The following is a 20,867-nucleotide window of genomic DNA, read 5'->3' as shown; positions in this document are numbered from 1 at the left end:
GTCTGTCTGTCTGTCTGTCTGTCCATCCATCACCATAGTTTAAGAACCACTGATATAGGGTATTTTTACAGTACTAGGGTATGTAAATTACCTATTAAGAAGTAAGCTCAGTCATCCAATCTGGTGATTGGAAAGGCCATTTAACTTAGCACTTAGCTTAATCCTTCAGTGGCGGATGCAAAAAAGAGAGGAGAAGCCAAAATCAGAAGGATAATGATCTTTCAAGAGAACTAAACCAATCTACAGAACCACAAGGAAGGACAATGAGCAATATTACAACCTCTGTGAAGACATTAAAGATGGAAACAAATGTGAAAAAAAACTTCATCATGTTTCTAGACAGGTCATAACTGACCAAACAATGGTCAAACAACGATGGAAGGAATAGATAGAATATCTCTACAAACAATACTCAAGTTGCCAAGACACTTTTGCTGATCTCAGCTACACAGAAGAACCCTCAGTGCTTAAGGATGAAGAAAGACAGGCCTAGAGATTCTGGAATCGATAACATTTCAACGAAGATATTACAAAATTCTAGAGATGTAGTTAACCTGGAAACTTACTCAATGGCCGACAGAATGGAACAGTTCAGTTCTCGGAGTATCTTATCATTCTGAGAAATCTCTACACTGATCAACAAGCCACAGTCATGACAGAAAAAGGGCAAACAAACTGGTTCCATATTGGCAAAGGAGTTGGACTAATCGCTCAATATGTAATCATTTATTTGACAAATAATCTTAATCTTTTAGGACTTTTATTTTGAGTTTATTGATTTTGTTGATGTTGATAACTTTCAGCTCAGTCAATAAGTGATGTGTACACCAAAACAAACACAAAGAGACCATGTGCTCAACAAAAGGGCTATACTGTAATGATAATAAATCATTAATATTTGTCTTGAAAAAACACCCTTTAAACCTTGTAAATGAGCGCATTTCATGTATATTTCCTGCCCTCTGTCTCTCTGTATAGCTGGTTTGATGATCCCTTGGCGAAGGCGCTGGTGTGTGCTGAAGGACGATACCTTCATGTGGTTTCGTTCGAAGCAGGAGTCTCTAAAGTCAGGCTGGCTGTATAAGAAAGGTGGAGGGCTGTCCACGCTCTCGCGCCGGAACTGGAAAATGCGCTGGTTTGTGCAGCGTGACACCAAGCTGATGTATTTTGATAACGACAGTGAGGAGAAACTCAAGGGAACCATTGATATACGCACAGCCAAGTAAGGAACGATTGTTATACTATATGTCAGCACTACATAGCTGCTATATTTAGTAACAAAAATGAGAAGGTGCCGTTATGTCTGGTATAAATATTTAGTAATGCTAATCATGATTTGTGTGATTTAAAGCATTGTTTGTTTTTCTGTCTGCAGGGAGATAGTCGATAATCATGAAAAGGAGAATGCTCTGAACATTGTGACAGATGAAAGGACATATCAGGTGTTTGCAGAGTCACCAGAAGATGCCAGGTAAGACAGAAGTAGCCAATACGTTGACAGTGGGGCCAAAGATCTTAACTCCATTAATAATCTTTGAGATGAATTGGGACATTCTTTATGAGCCTTTTTTAACCTCAGAATATGACCTTACAAATGCTGTTTTGACAGAACACAAATTTACATGGACAACCTTGAATCTTGTGGAAAGCTTTTCCAGAAAACTGAAAGCTGCCATAGTCACAAATGAAAAGCCAACTGTATATTCATGTATGGTCACATTTACACAGCAAGAAGGTCATGGGTTTTATTCCTAGGTGGAGCAGTTCTTGTCCTTTCTGTATTAGTTTGCATGTTCTGCTCATGCAAACTCAATGTCTGTGTGGGTTTCCTCTGGGAGCTCTGGGAGATACAAAATTGTCCATGACTATGTTTAACATTAAACTTGTGACTAATGAAACTAAGGAATCATGAGTAACCTGTAACTACCTGTCCTGTCATGAATGTAACCAAAGTGCATAATGAAATAAATAGACAGAATGTGGAGCGTATGCAGACTTTTAAGGTCATTTGGCATAAATGCCTACAGTAGTCAGAGGTGCAGAAAGAGTAGCAGACTGAAATGAAAAGCTAACACAAATGTATTGAAATATCCACTTGTGTTTTATGTATTTAGTATATTGTGTATAAAAGTTGTTAATTTGATTAAGAAAAGTTTATTGAAATATTGAAATTCCTATGAGCATATTCAAATGATATTAAAACGATGGGTAGCCAATCCTTCACAATTTAGCATTGTGTATGTGTTTAAGCTAATGCATTTAGCTTATTGTGTTATGTGCAAAGATTCTGGGTTAAAACTTACAGTACCCTAAGAAAATCTGTTAATGTGTTTAATTAACCTTATTTATCTCAATCTCTTTCTCTCTGTGTCTTCCTCTCAGTGGGTGGTTTAATGTGTTGAGTCGAGTGCGCAATGCCACACCGGAGCAGTTGTTAGAGATGTCCCATGAGCAGGCTAACCCAAAAAATGCTGTGGTGTGTGACCCTTTTTTAATTTCTTTTATATCCTATTCCCAGTGAAAGTGTATGGTTTAGTATAATACATTGCTAGTTGCATCTGTGCCATTATATTACCACTAATTAGCAACAGATTTTGCAGAAAGACACAGTGTACATACTTGTGAAGTACCAATCACTCATTAAAGTTAATGTACTGTAAAACATTAGAGCACTGGTAATCTATTAATATATAGATGTGCAGCAGTTGTTTACCGGTTATAATTATTGCCATGCTTTAGGTTTACCAGAGCATGTGCAGGCCACACCTTCAACTGTAGTGTTTGGAGAGTGTTAATGAGACTAAAAATGAATTAATAATAAAAAATGTTTAAAAAAAGTTTATTTTGAAGTTTACTTTGAATAAACAACCTGATTTTTTAATGATCTGTGGATGATAGGGCAGATGTGGCATGTGGGGGAATTAATCACACCGGAGAGAAGGAAATAACTGGTAACTGTATAGGCAGTCAGTGTGGTTGTGTTAGGAGTTTCAGCCATGTTTTTCTAATAATTTTATTTATGGGGAAGCTTGAAGACAGAGAACAGTAACATATTTTGAAATCATGCTGGGATAACATGGATCGTCAGATTTTGCCCAGACTTAAGTATCATTACAGCAAAAGGTGGAACATCTTAAATCCTAAGAAATACTAAGAAACTCAGATTTTATGCTGATTATATTATTTGTAATAAAAGTAAAAATATATTCATATAAATGCATTGTTGATCAGCAATTTCATGAATACCTAGATTCAGTTATGAAAACCACTGCCTCTCATACAGGCTAGCTCTTTGTGTGAGGTTTATAGTCAACAGAGTAAATAAAGATAAATCACATATAGTGCATAAAAAGTTTTATTCAGTAAATAAAAATTATTATATCAGACTGTTTTATATCGAACTGTTTTAGATTTTTTATTTTTATTTTATTTAACTCATAGTCTTTTGATTACATTACTTTGTTATTCACATTTCAGAATATTTATCATAATTACACTTTACAAAAACACATGATGATTCACATTCTTTTTTCTGGCTTTGCTTAACATTTTCAAAAGGTTTTGATTCAAGGTTTACAATTTAACATTTCAAGGAAAATCTCTCTATTTCTGTTTTATCTGTACTATCTTAGGGCACTCTCGATGTTGGGCTGATTGACTCTGTGTGTGCATCAGACAATCCTGACCGGTGAGTTTGATTTTAATCAAAAACTGGTGGTGGATGTGTGTTTTGTAACATTTTGGTTGTTATTTAAGTTTTAAATGGTGGGTCATGTTAAAGCAAGTCTTAAGCATCAAGTACATTAGTCACTACCCTTATAGTTGTATGCAAAACTTCTATTTTTTTTCTACGTAATTCCTGATAGGATTCAAATATTAGTTAAACCACAGAACAAGGTTGCTTTTTTAACTGTTAACATTTTAATCTGCTGTTGCAGTAATAATCTGTCTTCACCTGACAGGCCCAACTCGTTTGTGATCATCACTGCCAATCGAGTAATCCACTGTAACACAGACCTACCGGAGGAGATGCACCACTGGATCAGCCTCTTGCAAAAACCCAAAGGAGACTCTAAAATCGAGGGCCAGGAGTTCCTGGTTAGAGGTCTGTCTTGCAAAGCTTTTATCAGTTCTATAAACATTGATTACTACCCATTAACCTGATTACTACCACTGTCATTATCCACTAACCAGTAATATTTAAAAAAACAGTAACAATAACTACTTTTACTTTGTGCTTATCAACCTGTGAGTCATTTTGTGTTCTTATATATATATATATATATATATATTAGGGCTGTCGAAGTTAACGCGATAATAACGCATTAACGCGACCTCAATTTAACGCGATTAAAAAAATTAGTGCCATTAACGCAAATTCTAGTTCATGTTGACACTTGACTGGTAGAACAAACGTTTTAATGTCGGACTTGCCACCGTTTTTCATTTGCGGTTTGTTAACATAATGTAACCGATCGTGGTAGTGATGCACTTGCATAATAAAGAAATAAATACACGTTGTCGGGAGCAGAACACTTTATTACACTTAATTAACTTCTTCTTCTGTACCGAATACCGGAAAGCTGAGTCGAGCACGTTAGTTCATGAACTATGGAAGCCCCAAAGGGTCAAAACACACTCACTTCGTGTAGAAACGTCCATCAAACCATCGTCACGATACAACCACAGACAAGTCTGATACAATAACTACGCCTTATCCCACCTAAAGCACCGCTGATCTACAATGTTTGCTGATGGAGAAATTCTAACCTACAATCTGACATTTACTGCCTAGTATGTGAGTGAATAAACTCCCTTACAGTTTTCTCTTGTCCCAGCAGTTTTTAACATAAGTACATTTAGCATAAAATGTGTTCACCATTTTAATTGTAACATTTCACTTAAAAATCCTTGTTTTCTATAACATTTACACAGATTTTTTTTAATGCGATTAATCGCGATTAACTATATGAAATTCTGAGATTAATCGCGATTAAAAATTTTAATCGTTTGACAGCCCTAATATATATATATATATATACAACCCCTGGCAAAAATTATGGAATCACCACTCTTGGAAGATGTTCTGTCAATTGTTTAATTTTGTAGAAAAAAAATAAATCACAGACATGCCACAAAACTATCATTTTTCAAAATGTCAACCTTCTGGCATTAAGAAACAATAAAAAAAAGAAACAAATATAATAGTTGTGGTCAGTCACAATTGCTTTTTTTAGATCAAGTAGAGGAAAAAAATATGGAATCACTCAAATCTGAGGAAAAAATTATGGAATCACTCTGTAATTTGCAGTTTAAAAACAAAACATCTGCAGCAGATTAGATTTGCTAATTATTCTTCAGTTTAAAAAGAGTGCTTACACCTCGGAGAGCTGTTGCACAAAGCAGATTGTCATGAATCATGGTTCCAACACAAGATATGTCAGTTGAAACAAATGAGAGGATTATAAAACTCCTTCAAGAAGATAAATCATTGTGGAATGTCGCAAAAGATGTTGGTTGTTCCCAGTAAGCTGTGTTTAAAATCTGGACCAAGTACAAACAAAATGGGAAGGTTGTAAAAGGGAAGCACTGGTAGACCAAGTAAGACATCAAAGCATCAAGATAGAAAACTTAAAGCAATATGTCTTGAAAACAGAAAATGCACAACAAAACAAATGAGAAACAAGTGGCCGGAAAGTGGAGTCAATGTCTGTGACTGAACTGTAAGAAATCACCTAAAAGAAATGGGATTTACATACAGAAAAGCCAAACAAAAGCCACCATTAACACCTAAAAAGAAAAGAACAAGGTTAAAGTAGGCTAAAGAAAAGCAATCATGGACTGTGGGTGACTGGATAAAAGTGATCTTCAGTGATGAATCGCGAATCTGCATTGGGCAAGGTGATGATGCTGGAACTTTTGTTTGGTGTCTGTCCAATGAAATTTATGAAGATAACTGCCTAAAGAAAACATGTTAATTTCCACAGTTGTTGATGATATGGGCCTGCATGTCGGGTAAAGGCACAGGGGAGATGGTCTTCAATAAATGCCAAAGTCCACATTGAAATTTTGGACGCTTTTCTTATTCCATCAGTTGAAAGGATGTTTGGTGATGATGACTTCATTTTTCAAGATGATAATGCATCTTGCCATAGGGCAAAGGACGTGAAAACTTTCCTTCAAGAAAACATATAATGTCAATGGCATGGCCTGCAAATAGTCCGGATCTCAATCCATTTGAAAATCTCTGGTGGAAATTGAAGAAAATGGTCAATGACAAGGTTCCAACCTGCAAAGCTGATCTGGCAACAGCAAGTGACAGTTGAAGGCAGATTGATGAAGAATACTGTTTGTCATTAGTTAACTCCATGCCTCAGAGAGTTTAAACCATTATAAAAGCCAGAGGTGGTGCAACAAAGTAATAATGGTGCAGTGTTTTCTAATGATTCCATAATTTTTTCCTCAGATTTGAGTGATTCCATATTTTTTTCCTCTACTTGATCTAAAAAAAAGCAATTGTGACTGACCACAACTATTATATTTGTTTCTTTTTTTATTGTTTCTTAATGCCAGAGGGTTGACAGTTTGAGAAATGATAGTTTTGTGGCATGTCTGTGATTTATTTTTTTTCTACAAAATTAAACAATTGAAAGAACATCTTTCAAGAGTGGTGATTCCATAATTTTTGCCAGGGGTTGTATATATATATATATAATTATTTTTATTTTTATTTTTTTTATTTATTATTTCTGTTATTAGTTAATGGGATGAGATGTAGTAGCTAAGCAGTTAAGGTACTGGACTAGTAATCAGAAGGTTGCTGAATCAAGCCCCCCCAAAACTGCTAAGTTACCACTGTTGGGCCCCTGAGCAAGGCCCTTAACCCTCAATTGCTTGAACTGTTTTGTCATGATTGTAGATCACTTTAAATGAAATTGTCTGCTAAATGCTGCAACTGTAAATGTTAATGATGACTCCCCTGAACTCCAGGTTGGCTGCACAAGGAGGTGAAGACCGGAGCCAAGAGCAGCGCATTAAAACTGAAGAAGCGCTGGTTCGTATTGACCAATAACTCTCTCGATTATTTCAAGTCTTCCGAGCGCAACGCATCTAAGATGGGCACACTGGTGCTAAACAGCCTTTGCTCCGTGGTCCAGCCTGATGAAAAAGTCTTCAAAGACACAGGTGAGCGGATAAAGCTGTCTAATCATTTAGGATGCAATATTGTAGCATTAGCAGTAAGAAGAGCTATTAGGTTAGATGTACTTATGAGCATAAGTACTTATTTACTGCATAAAGAATGGCAAATACAGATGGGGTCAAAAGTTTACATATACTTGAAATGGATTTCTATGTCATAATTGTCATGGAATATTACACATACTTCTTTGTCTAGAATTTTTTTATGAATCTTTAAATCTTTAAACACTTTTAGGTTTAAGAAAATTCAAACACATATTCTAGGTCTTCTTGTATAACATCAGTGGCTGACCTGGGCAAAACTTTTCACATGCAATATTGTTTAAAGTCTTCCAAAAACAGCTGGAGCTATTATTGTGTATTCAGAAAGAATTTGGTCTATTTGGCTATTTGAACTTTTTATTGTGTTGGGGATTTTCTTTTGAATGGATATAATTTGACTGAATCACTTGTGTTTGCTTGCAAATTATGGTCTGGTGTTTACTTAAATTATCTTTGAGATTTGTCTAGAACTCAATTGCACCCCACCTTTTTCCATTTAAATAAATTGGACAAAGTTTGGATCTTTAGGCACCCACAGTTTACAGTGCACTGTCAGATAAAAACAAGCCATAAAGTCCAAGGATCTGTCAGTAGATCTTTGTAATCCAATTCTGACAAGGCTTAGATCAGTTATAAGATACTGAATAAAACAATATTTATGAATTTTAGGGCCACAGTGGCTTCAATCATTTTTAAATGGAAGAAGCTTGGAACAACCTTGAACCTTACTAAAGTTGGCCATCAACTTAGGTTTCAGGTTCAAGAAGGGTTTTGGTCAGTAAAATATGGAAGAACCCAAAAATCATTTGCAGAGCTGGGAGAACTTGGATAGACTATCATTTCAACAATTAGGCCTTATTGTTAGAGTGGCAAGACTGAAGCCACTGTTGAGTAAAAGGCATATGACAGCCTGCTTGGAGTTTGCTAAAACAAAACATCATCATGCTTTGGGAGACTAGAAAAAAACTGAGGGGTGGATGAATGCAGCCAAATACAGAAACATTTGCCACACAATGTGACGGAGCCTAAAAGGATCTGCCATGAAGAGATAAATTACCCAAATTTTGGTTGTGCAAAGCTTGTAGGGACGTATCAAAAAAGACTTAAATCTGTAAATTCTGCTTTGGGCTTTTACTAAATAAAAGTTTTGTGAGTAAGAAATTTTAGTTTTTTTATTTTTAATTTATTTTTCAAAAAAGTCTTTACTCCATTATGAATGATTGTGTAGATTGAAGAGTAAAAAGACCATTATATCCATTCCAAATTAAATTCACAAAACAATTAAGTGTGCAAAAAGTCAAGGGCTCTGAGTACTTTCTGAATCTAAAATAGCTGCAAGGAATCTGGCATGGAGGGGGTTGAAACAAACTGTCCAACAAGCTCATTGTCAGGTGTCCACATACTTTTGGTTACATTAGACTAATGTTACTGTTTTTCACTGAAGGTTACTGGAACATAATAGTTCATGGGCGGAAGCATTCCTACAGACTCTACACTAAAATGCTGAACGAGGCTATGAGATGGGTATCTGCCATTCAGGGTGTCATTGAAAACAAAGCACCTATTGAGACGCCAACACAGCAACTTATCAGAGACATCAAGGTACAAAAGATGATGGATAATACATTTCTATTTTTATTTTTATCAACATGTTTTAAGACACCAAATATAGTGCTTTACCTTTTAACTAGACTTGCTTAGAGAGCTTTTGGAGTAGTTTAGGTTAAATTAAGTCAGTGATCTGATTTAATTAAACCTAAAACTACAGGTCTGTGGCTGGTCTGTTATAATTTTACCAAAGATATGTAAAAGACATTGTTTTTCTATTCTACTTTTTTAACACCTTTTTGTGGTAATGCTAACCTAAAACCTCATTATTGTACCTCTTTAGGAGAGCAGTGTTAATTCAGAGGCCGTAGAGCAGATGTATCGCAGGAACCCCATTCTTAGATATACCCAACATCCTCTGCACTCGCCCCTTCTGCCCCTGCCCTATGGAGAGGTCAATTATAACTGTAAGTCCATGTTACAAGTAATACAATGTTCTCTGTCATCATTTTTAGTGTAATCTTTCTGCACTCCATAAATTAAATAAGTGTCTTTCTCACCCACAAATCCTTTCTTAACTTGCGTTATTTTCTCTCAGTACAAAAAGCGAAGGGCTATGGCAGCCTGCAGGATGAGGCAGTGAAGATCTTTAACTCACTGCAGGAGATGGAGATCGTCCCAGACCCAGTGGCCATCATCCAGGGCATCCTGCAGACCTGCCACGACCTAAAGCCACTTCGCGATGAGGTGTACTGTCAGCTGATCAAACAGACCAATCATGTGCCTCAGCCTAATAGCCCGGCCAATCGCGCACACTGGCATCTGCTCACTTGCGTGAGCTGCACTTTCCTACCCAGTCGTGCCATCCTACGCTACCTGCGCTTCCATCTCAAGAGGTAAGACTGTTCATATGGTCACATTTGTCATTTCTGTTTCAATGATTGCTATAGATTGCTCATTTAATAGGCCACATTCTAACATTTTGGTATTAGAATAGATAGTGAAGAACTGGTGTCTTCTGTAGTGTTAAGGCTTAAGAAAATTAACAAATAACTGATTCCTGATTTTTATTACCTTGTGCCAACTCTGTGAAATGGTGTTTATTATTTGTAACTAATAAGGAAAATTGTAATCTGAATCTCAGGGTGAGAGAGCGTTATCCTGGCACTGAGATTGAAAAATACGCCAGCTTCATTGGTGAGTCTCTAAAGAAGACAAAGACAAGGGAGTTTGTGCCCTCTCAGGAGGAGATAGTAGCCCTGCTGACCAGACAGGAAATGAGTACCACTGTGTATTGCCATGGAGGAGGATCCTGCAAAATCTCCATCAACTCCCACACAACCGCAGGGGAGGTAAGAGAGAAGTGTTTGATTTATTAGGGACCTGCCTTTCAATCTCATTTCAGGTTACTGTCTGTGAGGACTTTGGCACATTTGGGTTCTACAGATGTTTATTTGGGCTAAGTCATCCAACCTTATAAAACACCTGTTAAAAGGTATTGCACCCTTAACTCATTAACATAGCTTATGCTATCCCTAAGGTGTAACATTTTTTAAGGTTTGTTTGTTTGTTTATTAGGATTTTAACGTCATGTTTTACACTTTGGTTACATTCATGACAGGACCGGTAGTTACTCATTACACAAGATTCATCAGTTCACAAGGTTATATCAAACACAGTCTTGGACAATTTAGTATCTCCAGTTCACCTTACTTGCATGTCTTTGGACTGTGGGAGGAAACCGGAGCTCCCGGAGGAAACCCACGCAGACACGGGGAGAACATGCAAACTCCACACAGAAAGGACCCGGACCGCCCCACCTGGGGATCGAACCCAGGACCTTCTTGCTGTGAGGCGACAGTGCTACCCACTTAGCCACCATGCCGCCTGTAACATGGGCATCATGCTATGCTATAGATTAATTCTTAGTGGCAGGGAGTGGGAGACTGGTAAGAATTGATGGAGCTAATGTTACTATACTAAAAATAGGAAGATGCTTGAAGAGAACCTCATTCAGGGCACACAAACTCAAACTGAGGTGACAATTGACCTTTCAACAAGACAATAACCATAGACATACAGCCAAAACAACAGTAGAAGGGCTTTGGGACTACTTGTCTAGTCTTAAGCCCCACAAATATTTGTGGAGAGAACTGTTGATGGCATTTTACAGATGCTTGCCATTCTTATGATTGAACTTAGGAGGATCTGCTATGAAGAAAGGGATAAACTGCCAGTCCAGGCATGGAAGACTTGTCTTTGTAAAAATAAAATTTTAGATATAGTTTTTACCACCTTATGTCTCTGGTTCAGTTTAATACTTCACATGGCCAACCAGATTGTATATTTTGGAACAGTGGGGTGCTGTATCAGCTTGTAGACAGATGACCTCACATTCTTTAGAAAAATATTCTAAAGAATATAGTTAATCATATCTTGAATTAAATTCAATAGTCAAGGTGCTGATGCAGAAAAGCACCCCACACTGTCACATTACCATCATAATGACTTCTGGTAAAATATTTTTTTTTGTTTTTCACCAAATATAATAAAACATTGTTCAAAAAGTTAGAAGGATATAATCTTTATAAAACATTATTTCAAAAGATCTAGGTATTTTTTACTGTTAAACTGGTTGACTGGGTGATATGGATGTTGGATAACTGATGATATTGTGCTTTGATGATATTGTGCATCAGCTTTGTAGTCATTTTAACATTTTTTAATTGTGCACTTGTTTACCTGTAGGTAGTGGAGAAGCTGATTCGAGGTCTGGCGATGGATAACAGCAGGAACTTATTCTCTCTGTTTGAACACAACAAAGTGGAGAGTCGGGCTATTGAGAGCCGTGTCATTGTAGCAGATGTACTTGCGAAATTTGAAAGGTACACAGATCACAGTGATTCACAACTAAATACACAGTGAATTCTTTAGTTTAAGCAACAAACACTTACTGATTGTGTCATGTGTAGTTTTTTGTCATAAGACAAACTTGGTCCCAGTAAATGCTGTATTATGTGGATACATAGTGTGGCAAAAGGGAACTTTAAAAATAGAAATAAGTTTCTCAGTGGTTCATCTTCAATTATATAAAATAAGTGATTATTAAAGTGATTAACTGATTAATTTACCACTGCTCTCAGTTTGTAGTTATAAAATGTTTGAGAATAGGTGCCTAATTGCATGACTAACATGCGATTCCACTGCTTTACCAGCAGACGTCACCTGACCAATAAAGTACCATGTAAATTGGGGGTGTCCAATTTGTATCCACAAAAGTCAGGTACAGTGGACCCTTGACTTACGAATTTAATTAGTTCTAAAGGGCTGTTGTTAATTCAAAATGTTTGTTAGTTAAACCTATTTTTCCCATAAGAAATAATGTAAACAGAATTAATCCGTGCCAGACCTCCCAAACCACCCCCTTACCTAACCTTTCTAATGACTTAAATTGTCTTTTTTGTTATAAATACAAGTATATTTTCCCTTAAATCTTAAATTATATAATAGACATTACTGTAATAAACAATAACAAACAACAATACACAGTACAGTACGTGTGCTGTACCATACACCATAATAAATTTCCGTCTTTTTTTATAAAATGTACCAGAAACAACAATAACTCTATAACTTTATTTCAACAGTGTTGTATTTTGTAGGTGTAATTGCACGAAAGAAAGAATACTTTACTCAGCGATTTCCTTCTTCTCTCTCACTCACTGTCCCCTCTGTCTGATACACAGTGACAGCTACTGGCAAGAGTAATTTATACAACACAACAAATGTAATAGATTGTGCTTCCTCTGCACATTCATTGGGGACATTTTAATATTGAATTTTACAAAATATAAAGAAAACACCGTCCGCTGTTCGAATGTTCACTCACTGTGTATATATATATATACATATATATATATATATATAGAGAGAGAGAGAGAGACGGTTGGAGTGAACTTGTTCGTGAATTTCTGTTTGTAATCCGAAATTTGTTCGTACGTTAAGTTGAAAAAGATCGTTTGTAACCCAAAATGTTTGTATGGTAAACCGTTCGTAATTCAAGGGTCCACTGTATTCATGCCAACCAGGCAAGAGATTAACCTGATACATTTGCTCAGGTGTTAAGACAGATAAGAACAGATGCCCTATGATTGTCCTACGGGTGTATTTATCATATTGTTTGTACTTGTGTTTGCACATTTGCCTTTTATGTTGTTATTTTGTCATATACCATGGTCGTGGAGAAATGTTATTTTGTGTCACTGTGCATTTGTATATAATTTAAATGACTATAAACTAGATAAAAGTAGTACAATTTTCTGGTAAAGCAGGGGAATTACATGTTTAATATTGCAGTTCGGCATGATTCTGATTTCACATAATAAAATTTGCGATTGTGTAGAACCAAGTGCGCTAATTGTATTTCTGTACATCTATAAGTTAATGTACTTAGACTGTGGAAAATTCATTAAACATTTGGGAGGTTGGCTGATCATTGTCACAGAATTAAAAATGGCCTCTTATTTGTAGGCTGGCAGGGAGTGAAGAAGAGGAAGAAGATGGACCGTGGAGGCTTTATTTTAAACTGTATTGCTTCCTTGATGTGGACAGTATGCCCAAAGAAGGGGTGGAATTTGCCTTTATGTTTGAACAGGTAAGTGTTCGAATGTTCAAACAGGTAAGTGGTTAAATAAAAACTTAATTGTTTTCACCTTTTCTGTTTGTTTTATCTTTCATTTTCTTTCAGGCCCATGAGAGTTTAATCAGTGGCCATTTTCCAGCCCCTGAGGAGACCCTCCAGCACCTGGCTGCACTTCGACTGCAGTACATCCATGGAGACGTGGCACGCACACCGTGGAGCCTAAGCAGCGTGTACCCGGTGGGCCGTCTCCGCACCCGCATTCTTCACTCCACCAAGGTCGGCGGTTTAGGAGCAGCAGGTGCTCCAGGAATAGGTGCTGGAGGTCACACGCTGGAAAGGAAAAGGACCAGTCTACTGGACGGCACGCTGAGACGCAGCTTTAAGACCGGTTCACTGAAGAAGCAGCGAGAGGAGGAGCAGATGCTGGAGATGTTTGTCAAGGAAGAGATGTCAGCCACACTCACCAGTGTGCTGGACAAGTGGAACCGTCTACAGGGTCTGCCCCAGCATCAGGCCATGCTTAAATACATGACCATTGTCAAAGAGTGGCCAGGATATGGCTCTACACTTTTTGATGTTGAGGTGAGGCTCAATTAGGGCATATAGTATGTTGTTTTCTACTTACACCACAATCCAGTATATAATCGCTCAGCACCGAAATTGTTGGCACCCTAAAATATGGCCAAATATTGTGTTAAAAAATATGACTTTGTAGTTAATTAGCTTTATCTTACAATGAAAATAACTCAACTCAAACAAAAAGAAAATGAAACTCTTATCAAAATGCATTTTTTTACAAAATCCTGTGTCACTGTTGATGATTTATATATTTTGTAACACTTACCAAGCAATGAAGGGTCGTGGTTTACCACTTTATGCCAACCTTTGTTCATGCCAACCTGAATAAAGTGCTAATATTAAAAGGAATTTCATTAGTATGGTTAAAAATTATGGGAGAACTTAACCCACATTTATAGAGGCATGTCTGTTAACATGTGTTTTGATATTAAATTCTTTAGTAGTAACAGCCCAGAGTGACCAAAATAACTGATAATGGTGCTGTTGTGCTTAACTGTTTATTTATGCTTTCATGCCAAATGTGTCTTATTGCAGTGTAAGGAAGGTGGATTCCCTCATGACCTGTGGCTGGGTGTGAGTGCAGAGAATGTATCTGTGTATAAGAGAGGAGAATCCAGACCACTTGAGACCTTCCAGTATGAACATATTGTCTTCTTTGGAGCGCCACAGCCAAGCACTTACAAGATCACTGTTGATGAAAGAGAGATGTTCTTTGAAACTCCTCAGGTATGCACAGAAAGCATTAAGTAGTCTGAAGGGTACTAAGCTGATGCACCATTGTCCCTGTGGTTGCTAGTTTTATGATAAGATTACGAGAAAGATAAGTGTGTACTTTGATAATGACTCAGAGGCTGTAACCACACGCTATTCTATTTATAAGTCTGCTTTAGCAAATTCTGACATTTAATTTCAATTTAAAAGGTAAACCAAGGCTTCAGAATCTAATGTATTTCTTTGTGTTTGTGATTAAAGGTTGGCGAGATTACCAAGATCATGAAGGCCTACATCAACATGATTGTTAAAAAGCGCTGCAGCGTCATGTCCGTCACCAGCAACAGCAGTGACTGGATCAGGTGATCAGGTGCCAGACGGATTTACCAGCCAGAAAGAGGAAATTCCACTAGTGAAGCACGAAACTTGAGCAAAGGAATCCCAGAACACTTGACGTTTCTCAGATAAAAGATTTTGTTTACTCTGAATGCGGCATCACAGTCCTTTTAGTTAGTATATTTTAGTAGGATCACTTACACTTCTACAAAGCACAGCAATCCTACCAGCCCCTGTCTTCAACTCCTTACTACCAGCACTATGGCTGATGATTTTGTCTCTGAAATTACTCTCTTTGGCCTCAAACTTCTCCAAATGTTCATCTTATGATGAATATGACCTCTAGTCCCAAACTGGAGTTGTGCTCCTTGTCACTGTTTTAGTGTTTCCCCACTTGCTTGTTTATTTGTTGGGGATATAAGATGAAGAAGAATTCCACCCAGAGCCATTTTAATGCCATGACCATTGGCAACCAATAATTTGAGCGTATCTATTATTATCAGTGTAATTTAGGCATTGAAAAGCTGTACCGATATTTCACCATTTGCACCCAGGGACTAATCCGAAAGACCTGAAATATTGTGAAATCATCCACGAGAGCTACTGTCGCAGTGAATGTGTGACTGTTCAGATATCAGTGTGTGCTCATTACGTTGAATATAACTATGAAATTGTTTTTGTACTACAGTGAGCATAAACAGATTTAATTTATTGAGCCATGGTGCATAACTAAGTTAAAGACAGTTTGATTCTATACTATAAAATATATATCAATGCACAATAATGGACAACAGCAGTGTATGGGTAAACTGTACATCACATACCTCCCTGTCCCCAGTACAGCAAGCCAAACCAATTAATTACTGAGAAACTCTATCAGTATTATACCAAGCAAGGCCAAAGCTAAACTGGGGATGTTTACATGACCAGCATATACATATGCTTTAAGGGTTAATGTATTATTTTAAATAAGTAATTATTTTAATGTGTGTATCATAAAACATAACATTTGTCCGATGTTAGGATGAAATTACATACTGAATATAAACTCTTTTGTCTTCTGTCTGTTAAACTAGCAGTTACTGCAGTCACAGTATTGATGTATAAAATCCCACAAAAGCTAGTTAGAATTACAGGAAGTTTTAACCCTTTTGATGCTGTAAGCTCAGATGTTTTTGAACCTGTTATAGTTTGAGACAAAACTCCTTAAAGCAGGGCTATGTGATTTTGTCTGAAGTTAGCTAGCTACCCCCTTTTCTTCTGCGTAGTCCTGGATTACATAATGCAGCAAGCAGGTGCACCTATCAGAGCTGGAAACCAATAGTCAGACAATGATCGTCTTGGTGATTTTTACATTGTGGAAGTAAATAAAATGGGCCTCAAAATAACTGCAGGAAAACTTAATATCGTGTGTGAGCACCATAAGTCGAACAAGGTAAATCAAAAGATAAAAGGGTGGATTGTTAAACAACTCCACCCACTTACGAGTTAACCCCCAACCCACCTGTTATAGATCTAAGTAGATCTCCAAAAACGTTTGCAGTAACATGGGCTTACTGTTAAGGATGATAACAAAATCATGAATGAAATGTAATTAATATTATCCCACAGTAATTAATTCAGCACTTTAGTTCTCTCAGCCAGTAAAAAGCGACACCAATGTTTGTGTAAGTTTTCTTTCTTAATAGCTTCAATCTTTTTATATTATTTTGTAAATACGTGTTCTCAATTTTTTTTTGTCTTTTATTAATTTTTTTGTCATCATCTAGGATTTTTTGTTTGTTTTCTTTGAATTGATAGCTGTGCTGTCACAAATTTAACTGTTAATTGTCATGCAAGACATGTCTATATGCAGTTGGTTAACATCTTTTGTATTAATTTCATTGTCATTTTTTAGGTTTTTTTTCTTTTATAATCCTTAAATCCAGAAAAAAGTTGGGACAGATGCTAATGAAAAAAAAACAAAAAAAACCACCACTTAATACTCCTGACCCTTCGCTCCTTCAGATGACACGGCATTAAAACATGTGCTTCAGTGAAAGAGTATCACATGGCTTCGAGAATTCTTGTTTATGATTAATTGTTGTTAATAAACACATCTTTTCTGCATCCACAAATGTCAAAACTGTACTCTGCACAGTAGAAGTCTTATGGTAACAAAGTCCAGAAAAACATTTTAGGACTCAAGCTCACTTGAAATGGACTGCTGCCTATTGGAAACATGTACTGTGCTTTGATGAGCACACTTTTCAGATTGTTTATGGAAAATTGTGTTAGTGTTAGTGCATTAGTGCCCATAAATAGAAATAGACATTTTGGAGCAATCTGTGCTGCATTTTGAATGACGTCTCTTTATAAATTATAAAGGTTTTATACAGTTCAAAGGAGAAAAAATAATTAACAGTATTGATTTCTGTTTTCATTAGCATTTCACATACAGCACTGTCCCAACATTTTTAGGGTTTTTTAAATGCAGAGACAAGACTTTTCACATCTATCTAATATATTAATATAGTATTTATTAATATAGTATTTTAAATAATAACTGTATAAACCTTAGTGTGTTAAAGCACTTATTGCTAATTCATAATTGTTTATCTCTGGCATAAAAGGGTTAGTTGTTTATTACTGTTCCTGCAGAACCCAGATTTTACCAGGGCTCTGATGTTGTGAGCCAAAACAAAAGTTAGCTTATTGTTTGAAAGGTAAGAATTGTACAAAAATTAAATGTTGCAATTTATCAAATGAAATTGGAAAACAAATAATAATTATGAATATATTATTATTTTGCCTAAATAAAAGTAAAAAAGCAGGTTTTCAGTTAGTAAAGGATATAAGTTTGCAAAAAATAAATCATGCTTTAGATCAAGTAGCTGTGTTAAGAAACATAATAGATTTACTGTGCATTAACCTTTTATAATTTTTAATAAAAACTTTTAAGCAAAGTGTAATGACCAAAACAATGCAAATGTGACCCCAAACATTTTAGCAATCATTTTAGGTAATTTATTATGAGTTAAAAAACAGAATCAGAATAAATGCACAACAACATTCAACATATTCTGCATAACATTCATATTTAACACATTCATCAGCACTCAGTGAATCCAGTGTGCTTGTATAGACGTTTTTTTAAAAATATATAAATATAAAACTACTGTATCCTTCAACAGTACTGTGTAATTTTGCTGTTTGATATGCAACTGTTTGTCTATGTTATGCAAGTTTATTTGTGTGTGTTTGAGAGTATTGAAGAGGAACTAAAACTACATGAGCAAAAAGGATTATGGTTATGAAACTGTGGAGAAATGTTGTGATTGTTATTTATTTTATAGAAAGTGTGTGTGGGGTATGGGGTGGGTGGGTAAAGGGTTGGTGTACTTATTCTTCATATAATATTAACAAAATCAGATAGGAAATGGGGGACACTGGAATAAACAGTCAACTGGAATTAAGTTTGGCATTGGTGCTCATCCAGAATCTTTAAACCTCATGTGTTAGTTACACGGCAACTGGTCCCAGATAAGTAGTAAAGGGCTATTACTGCCAACCTGGTGTAAGCAGTGGGATCTGTGATGAGATATGGATGCACAAGAACAGCATGTACTGAAACACCATGTGTTTGTGTATGTGTATACATTTGTCTGCTGCCTAACATTATTTAATTATAAGCACCTAGGAAGTTTCCTACATGTTATTTTCCTCTTGGAACAGAACACACATGTACAGAATACATGCAGCACTCAGTCTGGGAACTGCACACACACACATGTAGTGTATTCATAATGTGGACATCAGTCCATGAGCTTGTTGGACATTCAATTTCAAAACCACAAGTTCTGACTCTGGATAAGAAAAACTGGCTAACAATTGCTGTTCCAATTCCAATGTTTGGTGTGGTTAAGGTCAAGGCTCTGTGCAGGCCACTGGGGTTCCTTCCACACCAAACTGAAACAATGTCTTTTTGAATCTGCTTTGGGCACAGGGGCACAGTCATGCTGAAACAGGAAAGTGGTCTTCCCTAAACTGATGCCACAAAGTTGGAAGCATAAAAAATATATTTTACTTAATTTATTGTATATACCCGTTAAACCACCTGAACTCAATGTGCAGTGTCTACATACTTTTGCCCAAATAGTAAAGATTCACACACACAAACACATAAGTGGTTGGTTGAGTCTTGCTCACTCATTACACTGGGACCCTTGCTCAGCTGCAGGCAGCCAAAAAGGGCCTAATGTGAATATTTATTATTATCATTAAATGGCTCTATAAAAGAAGAAAAAATGTGTGCTTGTTTAAAAAAGTACTTTCCTTTTTTGTAACTGGCTTTACAAAATGCTTTAATAAATTATTGGAAATATCACTGTAGTAGATTGTGTCATTAATAGAAATAATTGTATCATATATAATATATACACTGATCAGCCATAACATTAAAACCACCTCCTTGTTTCTACACTCACTGTCCATTTTATCAGCTCCACTTACCATATAGAAGCACTTTGTAGTTCTACAATTACTGACTGTAGTCCATCTGTTTCTCTGCATGCTTTTTTAGCCCCCTTTCATGCTGTTCTTCAATGGTCAGGACTCTCACAGGACCACTACAGAGTAGATATTATTTGGGTGGTGGATCATTCTCAGCACTGCAGTGACACTGACATGGTGGTGGTGTGTTAGTGTGTGTTGTGCTGGTATGAGTGGATAAGACACAGCAACGCTGATGAAGTTTTTAAACACCTCACTGTCACTGCTGGACTGAGAACAGTTCACCAACCAAAAATATATCCAGCCAACAGCGACCTGTGGGCAGCATCCTGTGACCACTGATGAAGGTCTAGAGGATGACCAACAGCAGCAATAGATGAGCGATCGTCTCTGACTTTACATCGACAAGGTGGACCAACCAGGTAGAAGTGTCTAATAGAGTGGACAGTGAGTTGACACGGTATTTAAAAACTCCAGCAGCGCTGCTGTGTCTGATCCATTCATACCAGCACAACACACACTAACACACCACCACCATGTCAGTGTCACTGCAGGGCTGAGAATGATCCACCACCCAAAAAATACCTGCTCTGTGGTGGTCCTGTGGGGGTCCAGGGTGAAAGCAGGCTAAAAAGGTATGTAGAGAAACAGATGGACTACAGTCAGTATTTGTAGAACTACAAAGTGCTCCTATATGGTAAGTGGAGCTGATAAAATGGACAGCAAGTGTAGAAACCAGGAGGTGGTTTTATTGTTATGGCTGATCAGTGTGTAAATTATATATAATTTAATCAGAATTTAATCTCATTTGTTAATAAACTGAATCTGGAAAGAAGGTGGCCATTTAAACATGACAATGATGCATAATGTAGAGACTCTTCAACCTTTGGTAATTAAAGACAAGTCACCAAATGAGTCTGCGTATAAACAGACATGATTGGCTGATTGATGTCTGGGGGGTGGTCGAAGTGCTGCAATGGTTTGGCACCATGGGTTTTGATTAAGATGTAATGCATAGAGATCGTTTTTTGTTAGTTTTTTTTATGATGAAATTTCTGGATATGCATTTTAGTATTAATGAACTAATTGGAATGAGGTTTATTAGGATATGTTTGAGTTATTAGTTATTACAAAATGCAATTAAAAGGAATACATTCACCTATGACTTTAAAAGCCACTGCTTAAGGGAACGTTAAAATGATGTTAAAATAAACATGATAATGATGCTCCAGTTTCATCTATAGGATAAACAATTACAGCCACTTTGCTTTAAGGCTTAGCATTGAAAAAAATAAACACTAAAATAAGTAAAAACAAG

The 20,867-nt window shown here is 36.6% G+C and overlaps 1 protein-coding gene across 1 annotated transcript in view; it reads left to right on the top strand.

The window, feature by feature from the left end:
* The window catches only part of myo10l1 (myosin X, like 1), a 73,282-nt gene extending 57,965 nt beyond the window's left edge, over positions 1 to 15,317 (top strand). The window contains exons 26-40 of the mRNA XM_062996881.1: positions 979 to 1,222; positions 1,376 to 1,471; positions 2,383 to 2,476; positions 3,633 to 3,688; positions 3,963 to 4,105; positions 6,991 to 7,185; positions 8,687 to 8,844; positions 9,134 to 9,257; positions 9,389 to 9,686; positions 9,935 to 10,142; positions 11,539 to 11,675; positions 13,321 to 13,444; positions 13,538 to 14,014; positions 14,546 to 14,737; positions 14,984 to 15,317. Of these exons, the coding sequence (XP_062852951.1) occupies positions 979 to 1,222; positions 1,376 to 1,471; positions 2,383 to 2,476; positions 3,633 to 3,688; positions 3,963 to 4,105; positions 6,991 to 7,185; positions 8,687 to 8,844; positions 9,134 to 9,257; positions 9,389 to 9,686; positions 9,935 to 10,142; positions 11,539 to 11,675; positions 13,321 to 13,444; positions 13,538 to 14,014; positions 14,546 to 14,737; positions 14,984 to 15,088 (2,651 nt within the window). The 3' untranslated portion in view covers positions 15,089 to 15,317. The remainder of the gene's footprint in view (positions 1 to 978; positions 1,223 to 1,375; positions 1,472 to 2,382; positions 2,477 to 3,632; positions 3,689 to 3,962; positions 4,106 to 6,990; positions 7,186 to 8,686; positions 8,845 to 9,133; positions 9,258 to 9,388; positions 9,687 to 9,934; positions 10,143 to 11,538; positions 11,676 to 13,320; positions 13,445 to 13,537; positions 14,015 to 14,545; positions 14,738 to 14,983) is intronic.
* Positions 15,318 to 20,867: the final 5,550 nt, after the last annotated feature.

Source organism: Trichomycterus rosablanca, chromosome 6 (genome assembly GCF_030014385.1).
Source record: "Trichomycterus rosablanca isolate fTriRos1 chromosome 6, fTriRos1.hap1, whole genome shotgun sequence".
Lineage (NCBI taxonomy): Eukaryota > Metazoa > Chordata > Actinopteri > Siluriformes > Trichomycteridae > Trichomycterus > Trichomycterus rosablanca.
Note: the sequence above shows the minus strand (reverse complement) of the source record. Positions and strands in the feature narration are given on the sequence as shown.